General features: G+C 40.8%; 2 protein-coding genes across 8 annotated transcripts in view; one reads left to right on the top strand and one right to left on the bottom strand.

Moving 5' to 3' along the window:
* The window catches only part of LOC122884820 (regulator of microtubule dynamics protein 2), a 48,877-nt gene that overhangs the window by 5,776 nt on the left and 21,099 nt on the right, over positions 1–22,002 (bottom strand). For 3 of the 5 annotated variants that reach the window (XM_044215235.1, XM_044215234.1, XM_044215236.1), the window contains exons 6-11: positions 16,769–16,844; positions 16,110–16,187; positions 14,550–14,648; positions 13,525–13,578; positions 13,314–13,394; positions 11,076–13,169 (exon numbers count right to left, since the gene is read on the bottom strand). In XM_044215235.1, the coding sequence (XP_044071170.1) occupies positions 13,116–13,169; positions 13,314–13,394; positions 13,525–13,578; positions 14,550–14,648; positions 16,110–16,187; positions 16,769–16,844 (442 nt within the window). In that variant the 3' untranslated portion in view covers positions 11,076–13,115. Of the gene's footprint in view, positions 1–11,075; positions 13,170–13,313; positions 13,395–13,524; positions 13,579–14,549; positions 14,649–16,109; positions 16,188–16,768; positions 16,845–22,002 lie in introns of those variants that run through there. The other 2 variants (XM_044215237.1, XM_044215238.1) reach the window with 2 other exon arrangements.
* Positions 829–8,589, top strand: LOC122884819 (cytochrome P450 1B1). 3 transcript variants are annotated; one of them, XM_044215233.1, is made up of 3 exons: positions 829–1,174; positions 4,015–5,019; positions 5,456–8,589. In XM_044215233.1, the coding sequence occupies exons 2-3, from the start codon at positions 4,025–4,027 to the stop codon at positions 6,060–6,062; spliced, it is 1,602 nt and encodes a 533-aa protein (XP_044071168.1). In that variant the 5' UTR covers positions 829–1,174; positions 4,015–4,024; the 3' UTR covers positions 6,063–8,589. The 3 variants fall into 3 exon arrangements, with proteins under 3 accessions (XP_044071168.1, XP_044071167.1, XP_044071166.1); XM_044215232.1 differs by having other exon boundaries at positions 830–1,170; XM_044215231.1 differs by lacking the exon at positions 829–1,174 and adding an exon at positions 1,185–3,874.

The raw sequence follows: 22,002 nt of genomic DNA, 5'->3' as shown, positions 1-22,002 counted from the left end.
GGAGCTTTGGGGGCCCAAGGCAGAGGCCACTGTGTGGGCCCGTCTAGCCTACAGGTAACTCACCACCTTTGAAGGGATTACCTAAAAGGCTCGGCATCCAAACACAAACAAATGTGGTTCTAAGGACTATCTTTAGCGTATTTATAGTCTTGCACAGAAACAGAGCTCACTGGTGATTGATTCTATGCATGAAGCTGCACTGATATCTATAAATGTTAATGTTTGCGTTCTAACAAAATTTATTTCAAATGATATGCAGCCTCATGCAAATATAGCATGTGTGATCCTAGTCCACTACAGTGATCTAATTGTTCGTCTTCCACTGTACAGATGTACAGCTGACAAATAGTGGAAAAAAAAGACTATAAAAGTAGAAAAAAAGTTTCAAAAGGGAATGTAATGAAGATTGCAAATGGAGGAAGTTGTAGTATCATTTTTTCAGGTAATTTTTGAATGATAATAAAGATGTCATCCCACTTTTATCACTCAAAGCAGCGTTTTCTCAATCTTGTCTTTTAACTATATTAAGACATTTAAGGTCTTGGGAAATGAATTAACCTGCAGGACTAATAAGAAGAAGAGAGTTTGAGCTGATATGGATTAAACTGTCGAGTAAATTCATTATGGCCATTCAAGCACAGAGTATGTGGTCCTTTAACAAAACAGAGTTAAACCAAAGACTTACTGAGTAACAAAAGTCGGCCTCATGACCATGGGATGTTCAGGATCACTAGTTTGACCATTAACCACACACGCACACACACACACACACACACACAAGAGACAGAGAGACAGTGTGTGTGGACCAGATAAATGAAAATAAAAATATTTTATTTGCAATTTTACATCATTAATGTATTATCAGTTATAGATAATATTAGTTTCAGTAATTCAAGGTTTACAAAAATGTAATTATTAGGTCACATGAGAGGATTTGAGCAAATCCAGCATGCTTTTTACCCAAGGACCATGTGGAATAAAAGCAGGGGGACCTGTTGGGGTTTGGCCTAATAACTGCGACCTGCCAGTGAAGGAGGCTGGGAGCAGTTGTTCATTCACTAGCTTGTCTCCACCCTCATGGATCCATTCACTACTGGAATAAAGCAAGCTCACACACTGTCACCTTGTGAGAGGTCCATGAAGGGAGGACAACCGGAGGGTCCTGACTCAGTAAGTGTGTGCTTTACATTCACTTTACCTAAATATATTTGTAATCTGATTTAGCATTTAAAACAGGGTAGAACTTCATTTGTAATTCTGTAATTTATCATTTATGATAATATGGTTATATTTAGACTTTAATCATATGTATTATTAATAATCTGCTGCTACCAATATTCTTTTAAAGGCCAACTATGCGTTCGTTTTCTAGATGCAGGATAGTCTAACATTTTAATATTTTTTCATAATTGTACTCGAACTACCGCAACCCTAAAATAAACTGTTTGAAAATATCAAGACCGATAGGTTATGATGATAGTCAGAAATCCAAATATAAGTGCAATAAGGTCAGTATTTTCTGAGTAAATTACGATAGGCCTGCTGCAAAATATTCTGGAGATTATTATTTAATTGTATTTATTTTTTAAATGAATACATTTAATTAATGTTTTTTTTCTTTTTCTTTCCTTATTATTATTGGGGTTTTTTTTTTGGTTTTTTTTTAACCAAAACATAAAATCAGTGGCATCACGTGCGGCCGTAGTTTCTGTTCAAACTAAAAGATGCTAGAGCTGCAGCTCAGAGGAGCAGCTGAGGGTCAGAGGACATCACCGGCTTATCTGAGCCGCTGTCCCCGGTGCTGAAGCAGGATCCCCGAATCCCATCATAACCAGACCAGACCTGAGCAGGAGGGCCCGAACAGAGGACAGAGACCCAAATATCATCTGCAGACTCAACAAAAATAAAAATTAAAAATTAATCCAAACAAATAGACAGAAAATCAAAAAAACAAAACAAAAAAAAAAACAACCCATAAATGAGTGTTCTATAAATGATGAGGCAGGTCTGACTCTGGCTTTGGAGGCTACATGCCTCAGCCGGAGTGAACAAAGAGAGACAGGTAACAGTAATGATTACCATCCAGCCTTGACCATATAAACTCATCACTATCTGCCCTGATTAAGCTTTAGTGGCGCATCTCCAAACTGCCTCCCACATTTAGTGTTGTTATACAGTATGAACAGGTACTTGAGATAGAGCTTACAGGCTGTAGTGCCCTGCAGGACAGGTCTGATGTTCTGCATGTTTGTTAATTAGGGTGAATTAATGAATTAGAACTGGGGTTCGCCTCCTCCTGGTGGCTTGGTGGGAAAGCGCACCCTCAATTGTAATTTCATTAAAACAACTTGAGACTGTGGCAGCAGAGGAAACACAGCAAACACTATACAAAGAGTTTCCCCTCGGTGATCAATAAAGTATTTCTGATTCCGACAAGCAAATAGGCCGATAATGTGAGTGAAACTGTGAAATTAGGCTCGTCCCTCTTTTCATTACAGCGAACCAAATGCTGCTGTGAGGAGAAGAAGTGTAGATTCATTTCTGCAATTTGTAACAACACAACCCAAATATACATACGGACTCAGTAACGGGTGTCTATATAATGTGATCACACAGTTCGAGGAACAAAAATCACATACAGGCCGAATCAGTGAAGCCACAAAATGTGTATACAAAAAAAGTTAGTTTAAAAAGTGTCATTATGTTTTTAATGTGGCATCTTAATCATCTGATTGGGCTAAATTGCGCTGCGTAAAAATGGAACAAAAAATGCGTCGTCACACCTACGTCAAAGCAGCAGCTATAAATGAATGTTGACAGTGGATTTGAGCAGTAGAATTTATTTTTAAAAGTCTGAACTCCGCTGACTTGTGTCGGGTATTACCTCCCCTCAGGCAGCGAAGCACGCTGTTACAAGCACACCTTGTTTTCTAACAGCGCTGAGGAAGAAGTGATGTGGTGTATAAGAATGATTTATATGTAAAATAATAATTAGAATTATTATTGTTATTATTATACATGTTTGTTTTAACCATTTTAACAAGATACTTACAATATACCACCACGAGCAATAATAATAATAGGACGTTTTTACTAACTATTAAAGCGTTTATTGTTATTATAAAACATTTTAAGTAATTTAAGATGGCCAAATCTAAGTATAACGGCGCGTGCATAGTCCTACTCTATTATTCTATTAGAAAGAATATCCAAACACTTCAGTTCATTTTATCTTTCTCAACTTTCACAACTGCTGCTGAGTTTGAACGCTCCCATTTACAAGTCGGACAATAACGCCTGTCGCCTGTGAGTAAGCAGGCCTACACTAAAGGAGGGAGGGAGATGTGGGTGGAGGAGGAGGAGGTGATGGTGGGAGGGTGGGGGTGACACCCTTTGCAACAAACCTGCCCACTGTAACAAAGCTAGGGCGCACACAGGCGCTGACGGGCCCTGATGCTGCGCTGTTTGGGGGATAAATGGCTCCACTTGGTGCTGTGGCTTCCAAAGCACGGGCAGCCCGCGGACAGAGAGCAGGGAGCGCGCGCACATACACACACGCGCGCGCGCACATTCATACACACACATACACACACACACACACACACACACACACTGCTTTCACACACTGTCTGGATGCACAAAAGGCTGCACAATTTGTGAATGACTGTTATATCAGGTCTAGGGAAGCTTTTTTTTTTTTAGACAAAAAAAAACAACAACATATTTTTGAGGGTTAAAATGTAGTCTGTCCACTCAGCTGATGGATAAACACATTTGAAGTGGGATTTGAAGTTATCTGAAACAGAAATAGCATTAAATCTTTTGGATAAATCGTAGGCTGGCATTTTTCTTGATGAACCAAGGACATAAGCAGGTATTTAATCACCTCCTGATTCAACAATATTTATTTTTTTACATTTAATTTCACACGCCTACAGCCTATACTGTACCATATATTTTAAACCTTAACTATGTGCCTTTGATATTGATATTATTATCATATTCCCCTTGCAGGCACCCCACCATGGATGTTACAATGGAGGGGGTTAAACCAGAGATGTTAAGAGCTCTGTTGTTGACATGTGCGACTGTGTTGTTCTCCCTCCACCTGTGGCGGCGGCTCCGGCTGCGGTCGATCCGCAGCCCGCCCGGTCCGCTCGCCTGGCCGGTCATCGGGAACGCTGCGCAAGTTGGCAAGGCACCGCACCTGTATTTTACGCGCATGGCGAAGAAATACGGCAACGTCTTCCAGATTAAACTTGGCTGTCGGACCGTGGTGGTGCTGAATGGGGACTCCATAAAACAGGCGCTGGTCAAGCAGGGACCCGAATTTGCCGGCAGACCGGACTTCACCTCCTTCAAGTACGTCTCCAACGGGGACAGCGTCGCCTTCAGCACCATCACGGACTGGTGGAAAATGCACCGCAGACTGGCCCAATCCACTGTCCGGATGTTTTCCACCGGGAACCCGCACACCAAAAAGACATTTGAGCACCACATTCTCTGCGAGGTCAAAGAGCTGCTGCAGCTCTTTGTGGGGAAAACCAAGGCGCACGAATATTTCCAGCCCATGACATATCTCGTGGTGTCCACAGCCAACATAATGAGCGCGGTGTGCTTCGGGAAGATGTACTCATATGAGGACGAGGAGTTTCAGCAGGTGGTGGGCAGGAACGACCAGTTCACCAAAACAGTGGGGGCAGGGAGCATAGTGGACGTGATGCCCTGGCTCCAGTACTTCCCAAACCCCATCAAAACCATATTTGACAACTTCAAGAAGCTCAACATGGAGTTTGGCGTGTTCATTCGAGATAAAGTTACTGAACACAGGAAAACAATCCAGTCAGGCACCATCAGGGATATGACAGATGCTTTGATAGTGGCGCTGGACCAACTAAGAGATAAAACAGGGCTTTTATCAGGGAAGGACTACGTGTCCCCCACTGTTGGGGATATATTTGGAGCAAGTCAAGACACGCTGTCAACTGCGCTGCAGTGGATCATCCTCATACTTGTCAAGTAAGCAACGTTTCCTCTCATTTTACAGAGATCATTTTAAGGTTCTGACCTTTTACATGCACAGACATTAGATGGTATAAATTATAATGGGAAATAACACTAGATGATAACAAGTACAGGCCATTTACTTGATCAGCAGACTGATGTCATACAAGGCCTTGAGCCACTATGTTTTTTTAGAAAGAGATAGTTATTTTACTTCTGTGGTACTTCTCTATAACAGTGTGTAAAGCGCTCTAATGGTTAAGTGATGTGGGGACAATAAATGTGCATCATATCCTCAGATGAAATGACACGGTGCACTTTCTAAATGCCACTTAATGTCAGGCACAGCTTTCTACACAGACAGTGGCTCACATGTTCTATCATTAAATAAAAGTGAAAAATAAATGAGTGGAGTAGTCACCTAAGACGTAGGTCTCATCTGTGAATGTAGGTATCCTGAGATTCAGGTACGTCTCCAGCAGGAGGTGGACAAGGTGGTGGACCGCACCCAGCTCCCCTCCATCGAGGACCAGCTGAAGCTGCCTTACGTCATGGCCTTCATCTACGAGGTGATGCGCTTCACGAGCTTCGTGCCACTCACCATCCCCCACTCCACCACCACGGACACCTCCATCATGGGCTACACCATCCCAAAGAACACAGTCATCTTCATCAACCAGTGGTCCATCAACCACGACCCAGCCATGTGGTCCCATCCAGAGACCTTTGACCCCCAGCGTTTCCTGGACCAGAACGGAGCGCTGAACAAGGACCTGACCAGCAGCGTGCTCATCTTCTCCCTGGGCAAGCGCCGGTGCATCGGCGAGGAGCTGTCCAAGCTGCAGCTGTTCCTCTTCACGGCCCTGATCGCCCACCAGTGCCACATCACTGCGGACCCAGCCAGGCCGCCCAAACTGGACTACAGCTATGGGCTGACTCTGAAACCTCATGCCTTCTCCATAGCAGTGTCGCTGCGTGAAGACCCGAGGCTGCTGGATGCGGCTACCAGGCAGGCCTTCACTAAGGAGGTCGAAGGCGAGCCCTCATCAGACTCATAAAAAAACAAATCAAAACTGTAATAAGCAAAAAAAAACAAAACAAACAAAAAACAAACAAACAAACAAACTGAAGGCTGAAACACAAAAAGACTTATGAACTATAGCTCATGTTTGTGGGCTGAAAACTATATTTATAAGCTGAAATCTCAGGCTAAATTTTTATCCTTTAAACATTGTTTTAAATGCTCAACATGAGTTGAGACGGAGTGAATAGTTGTGATCACCGATTGCTGACTTATTTTTAAGTATTATAATGCCAGGCGGGAACAGACGTGGCATCTGTTTCACAGGAGACATGGCGTAGTGCAGTGCGTACACGCCACGTCTCACACGACCAGCAGTTCACCTGGGATGAATCTGGTCTCTTACAACATCAAACACAATCTGACATACCCTTAGCAATTAGCATCTTCTTTTGATTCATCAAGGTGGAGGAGTGCAGTCAGCTGCACATCGACACCGCAGATCAGCCTCAACCAGATCTCAGCACAGGCAACATTGTGGTTACAGGAGTTTGAAGCTTGAATAGCTGCTGTAACACACCCCTGTGATTTTAGTGTGAATGCCATTGCTGCAAGGATTTATTAGTAGAAACCATCAAGCTTACAGGGACATCATACTGTTGTCATGCTGTCTATTAACATTTTTGCCGTCAGATAAAAAAGACAAAAATGTATCTCCAAAACGTCTGCTTTTCAGGAATCCCTTTAATTTGGCCATTCTTAGTCATTTTATTTAATGTTGTTTTTCTTAATAAGGGTTCCAAAACTTTCTAATGCAATATCCTAAACTCATCAAAAGATACAAAAATATGTGATAGTTGAAGGTTAACAATCAAAACTGGAGTTACAAGATTTTTATGTAACACAAGTAATGTATCTAAGGTCAGACTCCTGACCGATGCAGTGATTCTGCATGAACAGGCGAATAAGCTCATGGAGTGCATCAGCCCTTAAGTCTAATGTCTAATAAAATAAAATGTTCAGTACTAAGTGTAGTTGTTGATATATAGTGTAAAAGCTCTGTTACTCAGGAATAATATTTTTTGGCATTTATTTGAATTAGAATGCTTTTGAAAGTCATCTAATATATTCTGAAACCTACTGTAGATGCTGTTTGAAAGGACAAGGCAAAGGAGCGTAAAGGGTACACCAAACAGACCTGCTGCAAGCACTGCATGTGTCTGTGAACTGCTATCCAATGCATGTATGAAAAGACAAATATTAGATCAGTGTTATTTAGTCATTTATTTCTCTTTTTTTGTTACTCACTCAAAGGTTTTGTTTATGTCTGAATGTTGTAGCATGCTGCTCTATGGAAAACCTTTCACCCCGTCTTTTAATTTCCACGCTCAAGATGCCAGTAACCAAATTATGTCTTCTTCATGTTGTTTTATTTACAGAAATATTCATGCTGTCAAAATGAGGGTTGGGACACTGGGGGTCATTTTTTAAAATGTTTTGTAGACTCATCTAATTGCTGTCTCAGCATGGGAGACTATTACACTGAAGTCTTGGATTTGAGCATTTGTTGGCTTCCTGCTAAATCATTCTGGAATAATGTAATTCATCTTTGAAATAGCAGGTGACTTTAAGCAAATGTTAACAGACCTGGTATTAGTTATTTGTATGTCTTAGTAAATATCAATCTATCCATTGAATGGAGCCCAGTGAAACAACAACCCTAACGTACAGCTAACTAAAGACAAACGAAAAGACTTATAGTATGACGGTCCAGGATGATCTTGCAGAAGTAAAAGCATAATCTTTGTGAAAATGTACCACTGATGGCATAGTTCAACTGGTAAAGTCAGAGCATTGCATTGCTCATCTTCCCTTTTCCTCAGTAAACTCAAATGACAAAATGTTCCGGTCCACATACTGGTTGTGTCATGATATGTTTGAAATGACATCTTTTGAAATGGTGGCGTGGGTCACGGCCTCTGAGTCATGTTATAAAATACTGCATATCATGTATTACATACAGTACTGTTGTGTACCGTGCAGGAGAAGAACATAAAAGGCATATATCAAAACTCTGAAAATCTTTTCAAAATAGCCTTTGTCACCAAATAATAAAAAGTTGATCTGTTCCTAACAGCTAGTATGTAATATAGTCAACATGACGGGGGTCAAGAAATACTTCAAATCCAAACATTTACACTGTCTTTACCTCAGATGCTTCTTTTGTAGAACTATACGAATTATATAAGTGAAACAAAAGACATTAATTAATGCTCACTGTAGCAATACTAATAAAGCTTTTGACTACACATACTGTAAGTGCAGCTGTGATGTTGCTCTTATTTTAGTATTTTTTCAGTCTGCTTGCCTGCAAGTTGTTGTGAATGATATTGCACAGTTACATAATAAACAGACACTTAAACTATTCTTTTGTTTGTCACTGATGTAGTCTTAATCAGGTTTAAAAAAAAAAAGGTTTAAAAATGTAATTGACACCTTTACAATTTACACTTACAATTCCTAAGCAGAGAAAGCAGCGTCCAATAAAAAACTTTGCAACAATATATACATGTAAGTTTGTTTCATTCAAAAGATTTGATACCAGTATGACTCTGTACTATCTGCTGATCAGGCAGAGCTGATTAACAACATTTCATTCAGTCTCACTGTGAAAAAAAAAAAAAAAAAATGCTATAAACTCTTGGCATCTTGCCATGTCAGGTGGGAACAAAAGGGAAGTGTTTGGGAGATCCCATTCCCTGCACAGCGTTTTATCTCACCCTGCCAGAACATCCTGTACTCGCAGCCATGCGGCCAGCCAACTTTCGGAGTGCGTGACAAATTCAGATAAAACTACAGTAGATGATTACTGATATGGCTCTCTCCGTGCACCGTTCTCCCTTTTTACAAGTACAAAATTAAATCTCAAGACTAAATAGTGCCAGTGAAGTCATGTGTGGCAACGCTCCAAGCATAATCCTTATGAGTCGGAAGGAAAACACAGAGTTTGCACCTCTCTGCTAAAATAAGGGGTCAAACAGAGCCGACAGATCATCAAACACAAATGAGCTGAAAAGTACAGAGACGATGACAGTGTCATGGTTAATATGGTCGTATCAGTGGGATAATGACTTGAGGTATAATTGCAGACAATATCAGCCTTCAGGGCTTGTTGCTTTTGCTGTGTTTCCCTCTTTGAATTACAGCAAGCTGCAGAAGGGAGCAATATACAGTACAACCACAGAACTGTGATATTCTGCAAATCATGGAAATGAAACACAAAGGAAACATGAACACCTGAGGTACCTGCTGATTAAAAATTAAGATGACAGGAGAAATGTCTCGCGTGGTAAAGCAGGTGCCTTGTATGAGTTTGGCGGATGCGCATCACAAGAAGGGCTGTGGTGGAATAAGCCTGCTGAGAAAGATGAAATATCACATAAAGTAGTGGTAAGACACATCCTATGTCATTACAGCTTAGACCTGTCAAGTCTGCATTAACAAGATTAGCGTGAATCTCTCTATTTAAGCTTGTGTTCTGCTTTGACTGAGGAGCACATACACACAACAAGATCCTTCTGCTGTTGACTGTAAGTTGTGTAACTTAGACATAGCTGAGCTTAGATTGTGAATGGAGGGATATGTGGAGATCTGAATGAACGTTAGCAAGACCGTACAGACCGTGACGTTCAGAGAGAAGGTTGAGACCCACTGATAGGAGCTCAGGAATGAACAATAGCACTGAAATGTCAGCGGGGCTTAAGTCAACACTATCAAAGCTGAATCCGAAGCAAGACCTGGTCCAGGCCATTTGGGGTGAAGACAACCCTGCATGGAGGTTTGAGTTCAGGTCAAGACCAGAGCAGACTGAGTAATGAAGATCAATTGGCAATCCTGTAAGCATGCACCACTATACAAACTGACATGAAAGGCTAAAGGTGACACCTGCATTATTACATAATCTTGATCTTGTGAAGTTCAAATCTAGTTTCAAGGCCCTTTATTATTTCAGTTTATATTGTGCTTACATGACACATGTACCCAGAGTTTGTGGTTAATGATGTTACCACAAACTAATTACAAATACTATCAAATATGTACATAATGTGCGGGAACAAGTGGAAGAAACTGGAGGGTCAGAAGGCCTGTGGCCTTTTCGAGGGTTAAAGGAACACTTTTGACTTTGAAAATTAAATGTCAAACAGCTTTTTCATTTTAATATAGTCATAGAACGGCCATATAAGTATGTGAAAATGAAAATTGGATTATTGTATTTTCATTTAAGTTTTTACTCAGATAACACATACATATGTGGAAAATTATGCTATTGTGGAATTACATTTTCAAGTTTACATTATCATTTCAATATAGTCCAGTATATGTTTCCATAGCCTCTAAATTCCTATGCAACATTTCTTATCCTGTCTTTTATGCCAGCATGTACAGACATCAAGATTAGATGCAATCACACACTATATGATGCCTGTGAATAAATAGAAAACATCAAAAATTTCCTTCACATTTAAGAAAAAACAGCCGTAAGTGAATTCTGCAGCTGTCTCAACCGAGACTTTTAAATAAAGTGCACAGAAGGCTATAAAATCAGTCAAGGAAAGGTGAAGTTTTCATGACTGTATAAACAAACACCTGTGCTCATTTGGGAGGCAACCATTTAGTGTGGTTCTACCAAGGGAAACAAATGCTGAGACATGACTAGACTGGTGGGAGGTTGGCCTGAATCTGATCCAGTAACAAATTCCCAATTGCCCTGGCACAAAATGTACAGTCTGGGGAAAAGGAAAGGGATGCCTTAAAACTCCACAATCATTTATAGTCGTGCAGGAGCCTGCTTGTTACATTTTGTTTTTTTTGGATTATAATCAACATAGTTTATGACAAAATCAAATCACTGAGCATTTTAATAATAAGTTACGGATTACATAGTTTATTGCGAGAGGGTATTCCTCATAAACAGCAATAAAACTAACAAGCAGAGAAACATGCTCAGGTACTTAAACAAGCAAGACAAATGACAAACTGACAACTCATATCAGGATTGCACAGATTTAATTATTGACTCCAGTACCGTTAATCATTTAGTGCACACAATGCCTATGATACTGTACAGTATAATCTCTATGTAGTGTATCAGATTTGATATAACCTTGAGGAATATTGTATCTGCTTTGGCATTTGAAGAAAATCAAATACATTCAGAGTGCTCGTAGAAAAATCTGTAAAGTGACATAAAAACAATTCTTCTTGTAATTTTCACAATTCACGTAGTCTTAACATGAAATTAAATGAATCAGACTCTAAACCCATAGGCCGCTCCAAAACAAATCTCAACAGTACACAAAACTAAAGCCTCGTGGTTTCATACAATATGCATGTCTAAAATGCATTTCACTTAACAAGATTGAGTAGAAACATTAACAAGTGTAAAATAATTAGGAATGCATAAGACAGCAATAAAATTAAACATTTAAACATTGCTTCAGCCTGATCGGATCACATTTTAGTGTCATTATCTAGCATGGAATGCAATCGTATGCACCATCACATCATGCTCTGCTTTAGTCATTAGAGAGCCATCGGTCCAACCTTTCTGTTACAGAGAGAAATACAGGCGACAAAAAAACTGCTCTCCAGTTTCCCCGTCAAGGACTCCATTTACACGCACACCAGTAAGGTCATTTTTTTTAAACACCTTCATCTTACTATGTTATTTGTCTGTCAGTGTACTGCTGAGGCCTGATGATGATGATGATGATGATGATCTTTTGTCACTATATGTATGAAAAATTGTGGACGTGGACTTAACGGGGTGTTTTTTACATTAATTGAAACCTGAGCAAAACCTTAACTGAACCATAACCAGGACAATTAGGTGTTGTATATGCAGTATATGTAGTGTAACAGGAGCCTTCTATAAACATTAAACCCTTTAACTTGGCGTACCAAGTACGAGTAGTGTGCTTACTTTCTGACACTGCAAAAGTTCATAATAAAACAGATGCCTCAATAAAACTGACTGTAGATTACAAATATTTAAACAATATAAGACCAAGAAAATGTAAGGGAGTCAAAAGCTCCATGTAAACGTTCAAAAAGGAACATGTGGGAAAAAAGGATTTAGGAACTCCTCCAGGAAGAGAAACCTTCCTGAAAGGTTCCCAGAGGAACCTGGATTTGCTCAAAAACACCTGTGCGGGGGGGTTATGTACTGAGACTTTGATTTAAAGAAGCAACCTTGAAATCACTTATGGGTTCTTTGCTCAGCCTGTCTTAGAGGTTTGTTGTCAATGATCTGGAAAAACATGCAAAAGAGCACATTAATCTGAGGACATCTGGTGTATAGTCAGAAATTATGAAAATCAAATATCCAGGGTCAGTTAATAACCCAGGGTTAAAAAATGTTAGGAAACTCGCTTAAACTGATATATTCGTATCGTATTCGTAGTCTTCAGTGGAGTTTGGACATACATGCAGTTGTCACATATGTGTGACAACTGCATTATCAAATAATTTTACAAAGCCTGCATGCAAATGTAACCAGTGAGCACTCATGCTCAGGGCAAGAGGTCGTCCAGTGGTCACAGCATTCCAAGATCTTTATTTGGGTGCGCCATTGTCTGATGTGCTTTTGTTATTGCCACTTGAACTATGTGGTGGGAGACGCACCAAAAAACAGGACGGAACAGGAAAGAACAGCAAGTCCTGCGGGTCACTTTCCCAAAAAGCGACAGGTCTTTGTTGCCAAGGAAACTTGGTATCCTTTGAGACACACTGGAGTGACTCTCGCTATCAGTGCACTCAGACCTCTGAGAGAGAATGTGTGCTACTGCTGTACACATACAGTACATCGACTGGGATATATATATATATTTGAACTTATGATTAAAAAAACTACATATGGTTCTGACTGTGGAAGCCTGTTGCTCCCACTGATGATATAATGCCACAGCACACCTCCCTCCACTCACAGAGTGAATTAACACAATGACCTCTCAATACACACTATATCCACCCCACACACACCTGTAGCACATGGAAAATACATTTCCAAAAGAATGTGCGATTGCTGCCATCACAGTCCAAGCGCTGGGTAGAGTAAGTCCAGCTCCTTTTGTGCCTCTTCATCCTGAGAAAAAAAACCCCAACATTATTTAAAATACAATAAAATATTTCAACAGTATATTATTTTGCCTGATTCATGATGCATTTTATGAGATTGATGATTTTGTGAGATAGATGTAAATACAGTATTGACAGTGATGAGGACTACCTCCTTGGACACAGCATTCTTTGAACAAGCAGCTTCACACATTTTCCTAGCCTTATCCCTCTGCCCCAGGTCTTTGTAGCACTGCCAAAGAAAAGGACAGAAACTGTCAGAGCAGTGTTTAGTCTCAGTAGGATCCCACAGAACAGTGCACAGTGTAGTCCCAAAATAAAAAATGGCGATGACATTTCCCTTTCAAGCCTCTGGTACTGACCTTAGCTAGAAACACATAGTTGAGTTTGGAATATCCTGGACTGATCTCCTCAACCTGAATGAAAAAGAAAAAGTTTTCTTTCAGCTTTTAAAGACCATTTATCTCTGTTAATGCATATATCACAATACTACTCTAGTATTTTATATTTAACATATTCAAGAAAATTCCCCAGTAAAGCTGTACTAGTATAGTAGCTGCTGATATTCATTTTAATATTTCTTTTAACTTGATTAGACATTCATTAATCAGATTAGGATTTCAATGGTCTGGATTTAAATGAAGACACTGATCTTCACATAGGCATGGCCAAGAGTTCAATCGGTATCATTATAAAGACCTGGAACAACAGCCATTACATTTGGAGCGAACTGGAGGCAAGTTGCAAGTGAACGCTAGACATTTTACATTTATTAATCAGGGCAGCTCAGGGGAGAACATGCAATCAATTTATCAGTATGAAAATAAAAACAATAGTCCATAAGAAATGAAACCATCAGTCCCTATTTTTGTGTAATTATTTTCTAGTTAACTCCGTTAATATACAATGCACACAGACTGAGCATTCCTAAAGGCGTAAGTATGCTTCAAAGAAAGTGCTTATCGGACCATCAAACCACATCTGAAACCCCATCCCCCATAGCTTTCTGAAACTAAACGTTTCTGAAACTAAAAGTCACTCCCACGTTATGCAGTGTTAGTCCAGGTGTGTGGAGGTGAGAAAATAGGCAGCATTTGAAGCTTTATTCTTCACACAACTATTTCCATCACTTGTGTGTATTACAGGAAGCAACAAAGTGCGCACCGTTATCCCCATGTGTACGAGTCATTGCGTCTCACCCCTCTCTATGATGGCAGGCATCTCACACCGTGTTTTTAATTTGGGGTGAAACAGCTATAAACACTTTAATTCAGACGTGGGCGACACATTTTAAGAACTAGTTCGTTTTTAGCATATGCCAGACTTAAGGAGCCAAACCTAGAGTAAAAAGTACAGAGGGGAATGATTACAGAATGAATTACAGTACCTTAAGAAAATTCTTCAGTGCGTCTTCAACTGTGGCACTTGGAGGCTCACCAAATAATGTTGCAGCAACTTTCCTCTCAATCCATGATAACTGAGCCACCTGCAAAATAATGAAACACCTCAAGTTAAAAAACAATTCTGCATATTAGTTTAAGAGCAACTTAACACCAGGCTTAAAAGCAGTGTATCACTGCCCTCTCTGGGTCAAAGTTTTACATGCTGGGTGTGATTGGGTGTGGTTGTGGTGACAGGAATGTCACAGTGATCCTGGAGTCCAGCTGTACATCACGGAAGCAAGGTGACAAGTTAAACCACTGGAGGTCAGCAAAAACGAGATTTTCAAAAAGGGTCAACATTCCCTCGGGTTTCCAGAACTTTTCAATGACATGAAGTGAAAATTCTACAATTAATATTCTATGTTTAACTATTTATATCTATTGAGATATTTATTTAATGTGAAGATTTTTCCTTTTAGTCTGTTAAATGCAATTACATCTCTGAGCAACCAACAGTGAAATTAAGTGCTTTAACAGTTAATGGAAACATAGGATGAATTTTGTGGGTATTCGTTTCTTGCCGGTTTGGTTATGTATCATTTTTCATAACTATTCCAGGCCAGAAAAACACACTTTCCCAACTGTGGCTTTTCCAGTATTTCCATGACCATAGGTACCCTGTGCACTGATATTTTTCCAGTGACACTATTCGCAGAAGATGATAATGGCCAGGAGAAGCCTGGGTCAAACATGTAATGTTCCAGCCTCGCACCATTCATCAGAGCAACGTCTAATTGCAGGTGTAGCATTGCTTTGGCGTCATCACAGGACCTTTCAAACAGAACCGCTGGCTGAATACAAACAGTAGATCATTGTTGAACATGAACGCTCCACAGACAGCCCATAAAACTCAATCCCTGAAAATATCAGGTGTTACTCCTCCACTAAATTTGCACAGTCCCTCACTCCTTCTCTGGTACCAACAGTGTAGGTGAGTATTATAAAATGTAATCAGAGCAATCTCTGTAATAGCTTCCTTCCTTTCAGGCAGTTAGTTTGACAACTGGCACCAAGTTGCGTGATAAGTGATAAATTGCTCATGAAACAAAGGGAACACTCAGCAGCAGCAGGTTTGTAAACCTTTATATCTAAATGACAGTAATTCATCACCACACATTATTTTCAAAAATACCAGTAGAGATGAAATGATTGACAGGCAAGAAATGATGGTCAATCATCAGCTGCATCAAAAACAACTGCTTGCACTGAAAGAACGTGAGCCGAATAGAGACAGGATGAAAATATCTCCCTCTTACAATCTGATTTACAGCTAACAATGGCTGGTGTTAACCTCCCGTAGTGCTTTCTGTGAATATCACAGATGGAAAAACAAACCTCAGGGAAGTCTAAACAGTGGGAATGAATGAGGGGAAACTGTGGGTGGGTTAGCAAAGGGAGGTAGGAGGTCACGCAGACATGTCAGCCTCCATAAATTTACTGTTTGTCATGTGAGGAGAGATGGGAGAGATATATGCGTGGTGCACTGTGTCGGCAGAGTCACATACAGCGTAGCACCAGCGGCCCAGCAGGTAGTAGGACATGGGGTCTTGTGGCTTCAGCTCAATGGCTTTATCCAGATGATCCTGGGAGGGGAGGCAGACAGACAGATTTTCACTGTTGATTCATGACATGACTGCTATTTCCACTGCCTTCTGTTCTGACCTGATCTGTCCTGCTTCACCAACCCACAAGTATTTCACAAACACCTCTCACACACGCAATCTCGCTGAGCGACCACACTTCTCCTGGCTGTCACACACCCTCCCTCGTTCTTTTCCATTCTCCCTCTCTCTGATTCAGTTTTTTTTTTTTTTTTCATATCTTCCCTCTCCAGCGCTCTCTCTTTCACCTGTCAAGAGTTTTGCAGGTACACAGTGTTTGGGGGAAGCCGCTGACAGAAGATAAAATGCTACGTGCTGCTGTTCCACACCATCTTATGCAACTGAATGGCTGTAGGAGTGGCTTACTGGCTTAAATGATATGAGTAGCTATTCCCTCTACTCCAAGTACATGGGAGACACGATGCCCAATATATATATATATGAAAAATGTATACACACTTAGTAGTGCAAACATTTCATTAAGTAGTCACAACACATTTCAGAATGTGCACAGTCCCAGACACAACATAGGACTAGAGTACTGTCTGGGTTAAACAACTTACCTTAAAGATGTATCCGTTCTTTATTTTGTTCTGTACTGTATCATATTCTGCCATAATTCCACACATGATGGCATACCTGTGGTGAGACAATATTGTGTTGATCAGTTGTGTATCAGGCTATATTGCTTGGCTCACCATTCCCAGTTTTTACAGAGAAAAAAAACAACAGATTTATTAAAATGGAAAATTGTTTTGAACTGATTTTCACAGATTTTATGTCCTCCGCACCCAAAAAAGTTACTGTTTCCTGCTGCAAGAAGGCAATGACCACCATAAGTGGCATAAACACAGAAACTCCTGGATATTTTCTTTGATACAAACTGAAAATAATGAGTTCTGATTATGCCCTATTGGGATGCATATGCTTGGCTTGAACATAAAGGCATTTTTTTCCTCCTTTATTTATTCTGGCAAACTAGAAGGAGCATGCTTGTGTGTACTCCACGCTTCACATTCACACAGATTATTACATTCACAAGTGTGAGACACAGATTAAAGGCGTCAGTATGCTTCAAAAGAAGTGCTTGGTGGATGGTTGAACAGTGTCTGTAACCCCCCACACCTTTCTGACATAACAATTGCTGCATCTATCTATTTTTTCTTCTTTCCAAAACAGACAATATGATGAGCATGCCCACTTCATGCAGTGACTGGCCAGGTGTGCGGAGGTGACAAAGTATGCAGGGTTTGAACACAATTGCTCTCAACAATACAATATTTGCTCAACAATACTTTTGAGCAATGACTGTCTGAAAGTGTGCGCCATTATGCCCATATTACAACTTGGAATTAATATGAACTCTAAGAATTACAACGATAGCAACTGGCACAGTTTTTGGTTGCTCGGTCCTGACTGACTACAATACAGAAGTCAAGTAGTGAAATTTTGCGTAGGTGGGTGGGTTGGAGAGAAATTCGGCAGCACCTTTAATTCACACCACCTTTTCTCTGGGTCACTAACAATGACAAACCAAAGGTGCATTGAAAACATCAGCAGAGATAAGCTGCTTCACCTTATTCCTGAACCCACTAATTAATACACTGACTTGGACCAATGGGCAGGTGGAGGGGAAACAAAGAGCGATTTCAGCTCTGGGATCTGTAAGTCAACATGACACTGTGGGTTTGGAGAGGAGAGGAGAGAGCTGATCAAAGTCTTTTTACCGCAAGGCTGCTTTAATCCTGCTGGTACTCTGTCAAACACCAGAGCGACATAAACACCTTTTTATATGAAGGATCAGTGGGTACAAGGGTCATCTGACAATGTCGTCTGACATGGTGGTGCTGATGGTAGATGGAATGTGCGACTGCACGTGTGTGTACTGAGGTGTCTAGTATGTGTGAATGGATTTTTCTAACAGGGCATGATTTGGCGGTGGGCTACTGTTCTCTGTAGTTGCTCTCACTCTTTCTGTCTCGGTCTCTGGATTGTGATCAGGCACAGCATGCCGACACAGATTACAACATCAAGAAAAAAAAAAAAGATGTAGTGAGCTGTGGCAGAGTGCAAATTGTACTGCATGATTAGCAGATAATTACTAAATTAAGATAAAGTAGGCACAATGATCTTTCTCACTGGCAAGTAAGAAACTGGGTGATTTGACACAGTTGACAATGTTCCAACCACTAACTAATCAAAATGTACTAAAAGAAAAAAAAAAAACATACATCATTCAGGTCATGCAAACATTAATCTTTGTGCTAACCATCACGCCTACTTACTGTGGGTGGTGTAGAAAATGAACAGTGATAAGACAAGTACTAACCACATCACTTCTAAGTGCCCTAAATATTATCTGCAAAGCAAACAAAGGGAAATGAATTGTTTGTAACTGTAACCAAAAAGATCCGAGTTTATTTTCTTAAGGTAGGGCAGGGCGCGGCCATGCTGCCGCTGGTTGGCGCTTGATGAGTGGAGAGCTCCACAACATCACAGGAGCAGAGATGCTATCTGTCTGCAGTTGTACTGCCTAGCTTCCAATGAAAACAGACAGCTAGATGTAAAGGCTTTGAGCAAATCCATCACCGGTGACTAAATATCTGCTATAAGGAAACAGAGCGAGGACACAGTCCAAGTTTGAGCTCCTGTCATATCAGTAGTAAGAGTTGCTCACAGTATCCATTGGTTCCATGATCTGGCTGCATGATACAATTCAAACAAAATGAGGAAATCAAAGCAACAGTGGCTCAAACATTATTAGTACTAAGTGTGAACGATTCTCAATTGGAGCTGGTGTATTGGATGAGCATTTAACCGGTCCCTGAATCGAACCAATGCGAGGATCATACATTGTTTCAATTTTCGAGCTGGTCTGGTTTGCATTCACAAACGCAAAACTCAAAGAGTCCAGAAATTGTAAACACAAGCCATATGTCGTTCGATTACTGGTCATACAGTCTGCGGGTAAAAAGACAACAAACACCTCAGAATTTCTACCTGGATATCATACATCATAGAGCACCGTCAGGTTCTGTTCATGTTGATGTTGATCTGGAGCGCATATCAACAGACTTTAGAGGACCATGCATATGAACCTCTCGTAAGACAGCGGGTATTAAATAACTGAATTATGCAGGCATTTCGAGGAAGATGCTCTGCCATCAGACGGTCTTATCACAGAAGACGGCTGGTTCTGATGCCATCCTACAACAGCTTGTTTGCATTTGCCATGCAAAGTGGACCAGTCAGGTAAGCGGCTCACAACTGCAAACATGGAAAAATCACAATGTTTTGTCATTTTGGTAGCAAATGCGCTACTAGTTCACCAGTCACCAAAACAGGAAGAGAAAACTTTTTTTAACCAATAAAATGACACATACAATGGTAAGCTTCCTGTGATTGGTTCGAATGGTGTTCACACCAGAAATGAACCGCTCCAGAGTTCACTTGACAGCGGTCCGAGACCACCCCTTCGAGGCGGACCAGAGAGTGGTTGTTTGGTCTGCACGAGAGTTCGAGTCCAGAGTTCGAGTGGGTAAATGCCCCAGGGTTCGGTTCAAATGGTCTAAACAAGACTGGTGTGAACCTGCCCTTAACAGCTTGGGGACCATTTCTTGATTAAACACTTTTTAGCCACACTAAAATGAATGGCAATGTTGGTAAGGTCTGCCACTTAGGTCCAGACTCAAATATCTCAACAAGTGCTGTTACTCAATACTTGCAGTAATGCAATACTATAACTGAGACAACTGACACTTGAATAAAAAATTAATCAATCAACAGAAAATTAATTAATCATTCATAAATTTATGAAGAAAAAATGCTACAAAATTAGCTTCTCAAATGTGAGGATTTGCTGCCTTTTCCTTTTCTATATCACTGTAAATTGAATATCTTTGGGGTTTGGGCTGTTGATTGAACAAAACAAGCAATGTGCAGACAGCACTTTGGGCTGTGGGAAATTGTGACAACCATTTTTCAATATTTTTGGACATTAGCGATTAATTGAGAAAATGCATCTGCAAATTTATTGCTTATACAAACTAATCGTTACTTACAGCCTTATGCAATGTGCTGTTCTTATTATACGTAGATCAACAAAATAAATTATAACAAGATGTACTCCTAGCTTTTCTTCACTCCTTGAAATCACCCACAATGCTCTGTGAATCCAACAAGTCAATACTGAACTAATGAGCTCAGCTAACTGCAATCTTCCTTCAAGAGTGATACTAAGCAGTTAGTCATTCCTCTCTTTCGACGAGCATTCTGTAATATGCTGATGTGATTAAATGCAATAAATCTTACTACTGGTGAGATGAGAGACCGACCAGAGCAGCATACCAGAGGGGAATAGTAATCATAACTGAGATCCAACATTGCCCAGGTGAGGGCTGTGGGAGAGATTGCTCAACATCCAGGCTACCGCAAGACATATTTTTACTTCCCTCTGAATGGCAAACATTATTCAGCATGTAGCAATTCTGGCAGTGTTTACTGAGAAGTATGTGGACACGAGAGTGTCAGTAGCAAAGCTGCTCATGATTGGACCAGCATATAATATTGTTGGCTCATCTCTGAGTTTGCATTTGTGATTATGTCAAAGTTCATCCTCACCCTGTGCTTCTGTCTTCTATATGGGTAATTTCCAAAAATAAAACATCTAAAAATGAAGATCAGATTTTCTGCACCATGCAGGAGATGGAGTGTGTGTTGATTATGTGAAACAGCACCAGGCCTTCAGTGGAGAGGCGGAGACAGGTAAGGGGAGGGAGTGTATAAGGAGATGGGATGTGAAGGTGTAGAGGTGTGTCTAGGCTCAGCCAACCTGCTGTTTTTTTTATCCTTTCCTTTCTTCTCTGAGTTGAAATACTATCTCTCCTCGACTGTCTGTCAAGAAAAGGGAAATATCAAGAGGAGGATGAAAGGTGGGCGGCGGCAAAACATGACAAGGTGAAGATGAGAGGAGGATAGAACACTTAATTGCGCAAGGTTAGTCCGCGTTTATCGCAGCTCAGTGAAATCCCCCACTCCACTGGGCAAAAACAAAAGGGCCTAAGTGTCAGCTGCTTGGTGGAAAGAGCAGATTGATTTCAGCCTTCAAATCCAAACATAGGGAGCTCATTCAAGACAGAGAGGGCCAGGCAGGACTCCAGGCTAAAACTTGTACAGAAACAGGAGGAGGAACTTGAGGAATTCAAGGACAACCTGTCCGAGACAATGTGTGAGAGTGTGTGAAGTGCGCTGATATACTGAGCTGATAACGTTTTCTCTGCATGGGAGGTGGGATTTGTTGCTGTGTGTCAAGTGTTCCCACAGTGATGAACCAGAGTACAGTGAGCACTGAAGTTCACGCACATACAGGGTTTCCACGGCTACTGGGAACATAGCACAATGCTGCCACAGTGACACTAACGATGACCGCGGTACACACAGGCACGTGTTTGAAATTAAAGTTGTCTTTGTAGAGGTCAAAGTGACCCCATCCTCCCCCCTCCTCTGACTGGCACTGCCACAGGCTCCCTGCTTAATCCGCGGGCCTTTGTACAATCAGTAAGGCCCTATAGTCAGGGATTTACATGGGTATTTACACGGTGGGGTCACTGAAAACGCACCTATAAGCAAAGCTGCCGATACAAGAATGCATCCCGCAGCCGTCAGCCTGCTGAGATTATACAAATAGGCTTCGCACTCACTGTCATGAAAGCGCCCCATGTAACCCAATGCATGCATACTGTATGCTCACTCACACACATTCATACACACACAAAGACAAAAACACATCATATGCTAT

This window comes from Siniperca chuatsi, linkage group LG11 (genome assembly GCF_020085105.1).
Source record: "Siniperca chuatsi isolate FFG_IHB_CAS linkage group LG11, ASM2008510v1, whole genome shotgun sequence".
In the NCBI taxonomy this organism is placed as follows: Eukaryota; Metazoa; Chordata; class Actinopteri; order Centrarchiformes; family Sinipercidae; genus Siniperca; species Siniperca chuatsi.
This window is presented reverse-complemented; position numbering and strand designations above follow the sequence as displayed.

Coding starts and splice junctions, on each gene's coding strand:
- LOC122884819 (XM_044215233.1), top strand. CDS start 4,025: ATGGATGTTACAATGGAGGGGGTTAAACCAGAGATGTTAAGAGCTCTG. Junction 5,020..5,455: donor ATCATCCTCATACTTGTCAA/GTAAGCAACGTT, acceptor CTGTGAATGTAG/GTATCCTGAGATTCAGGTAC.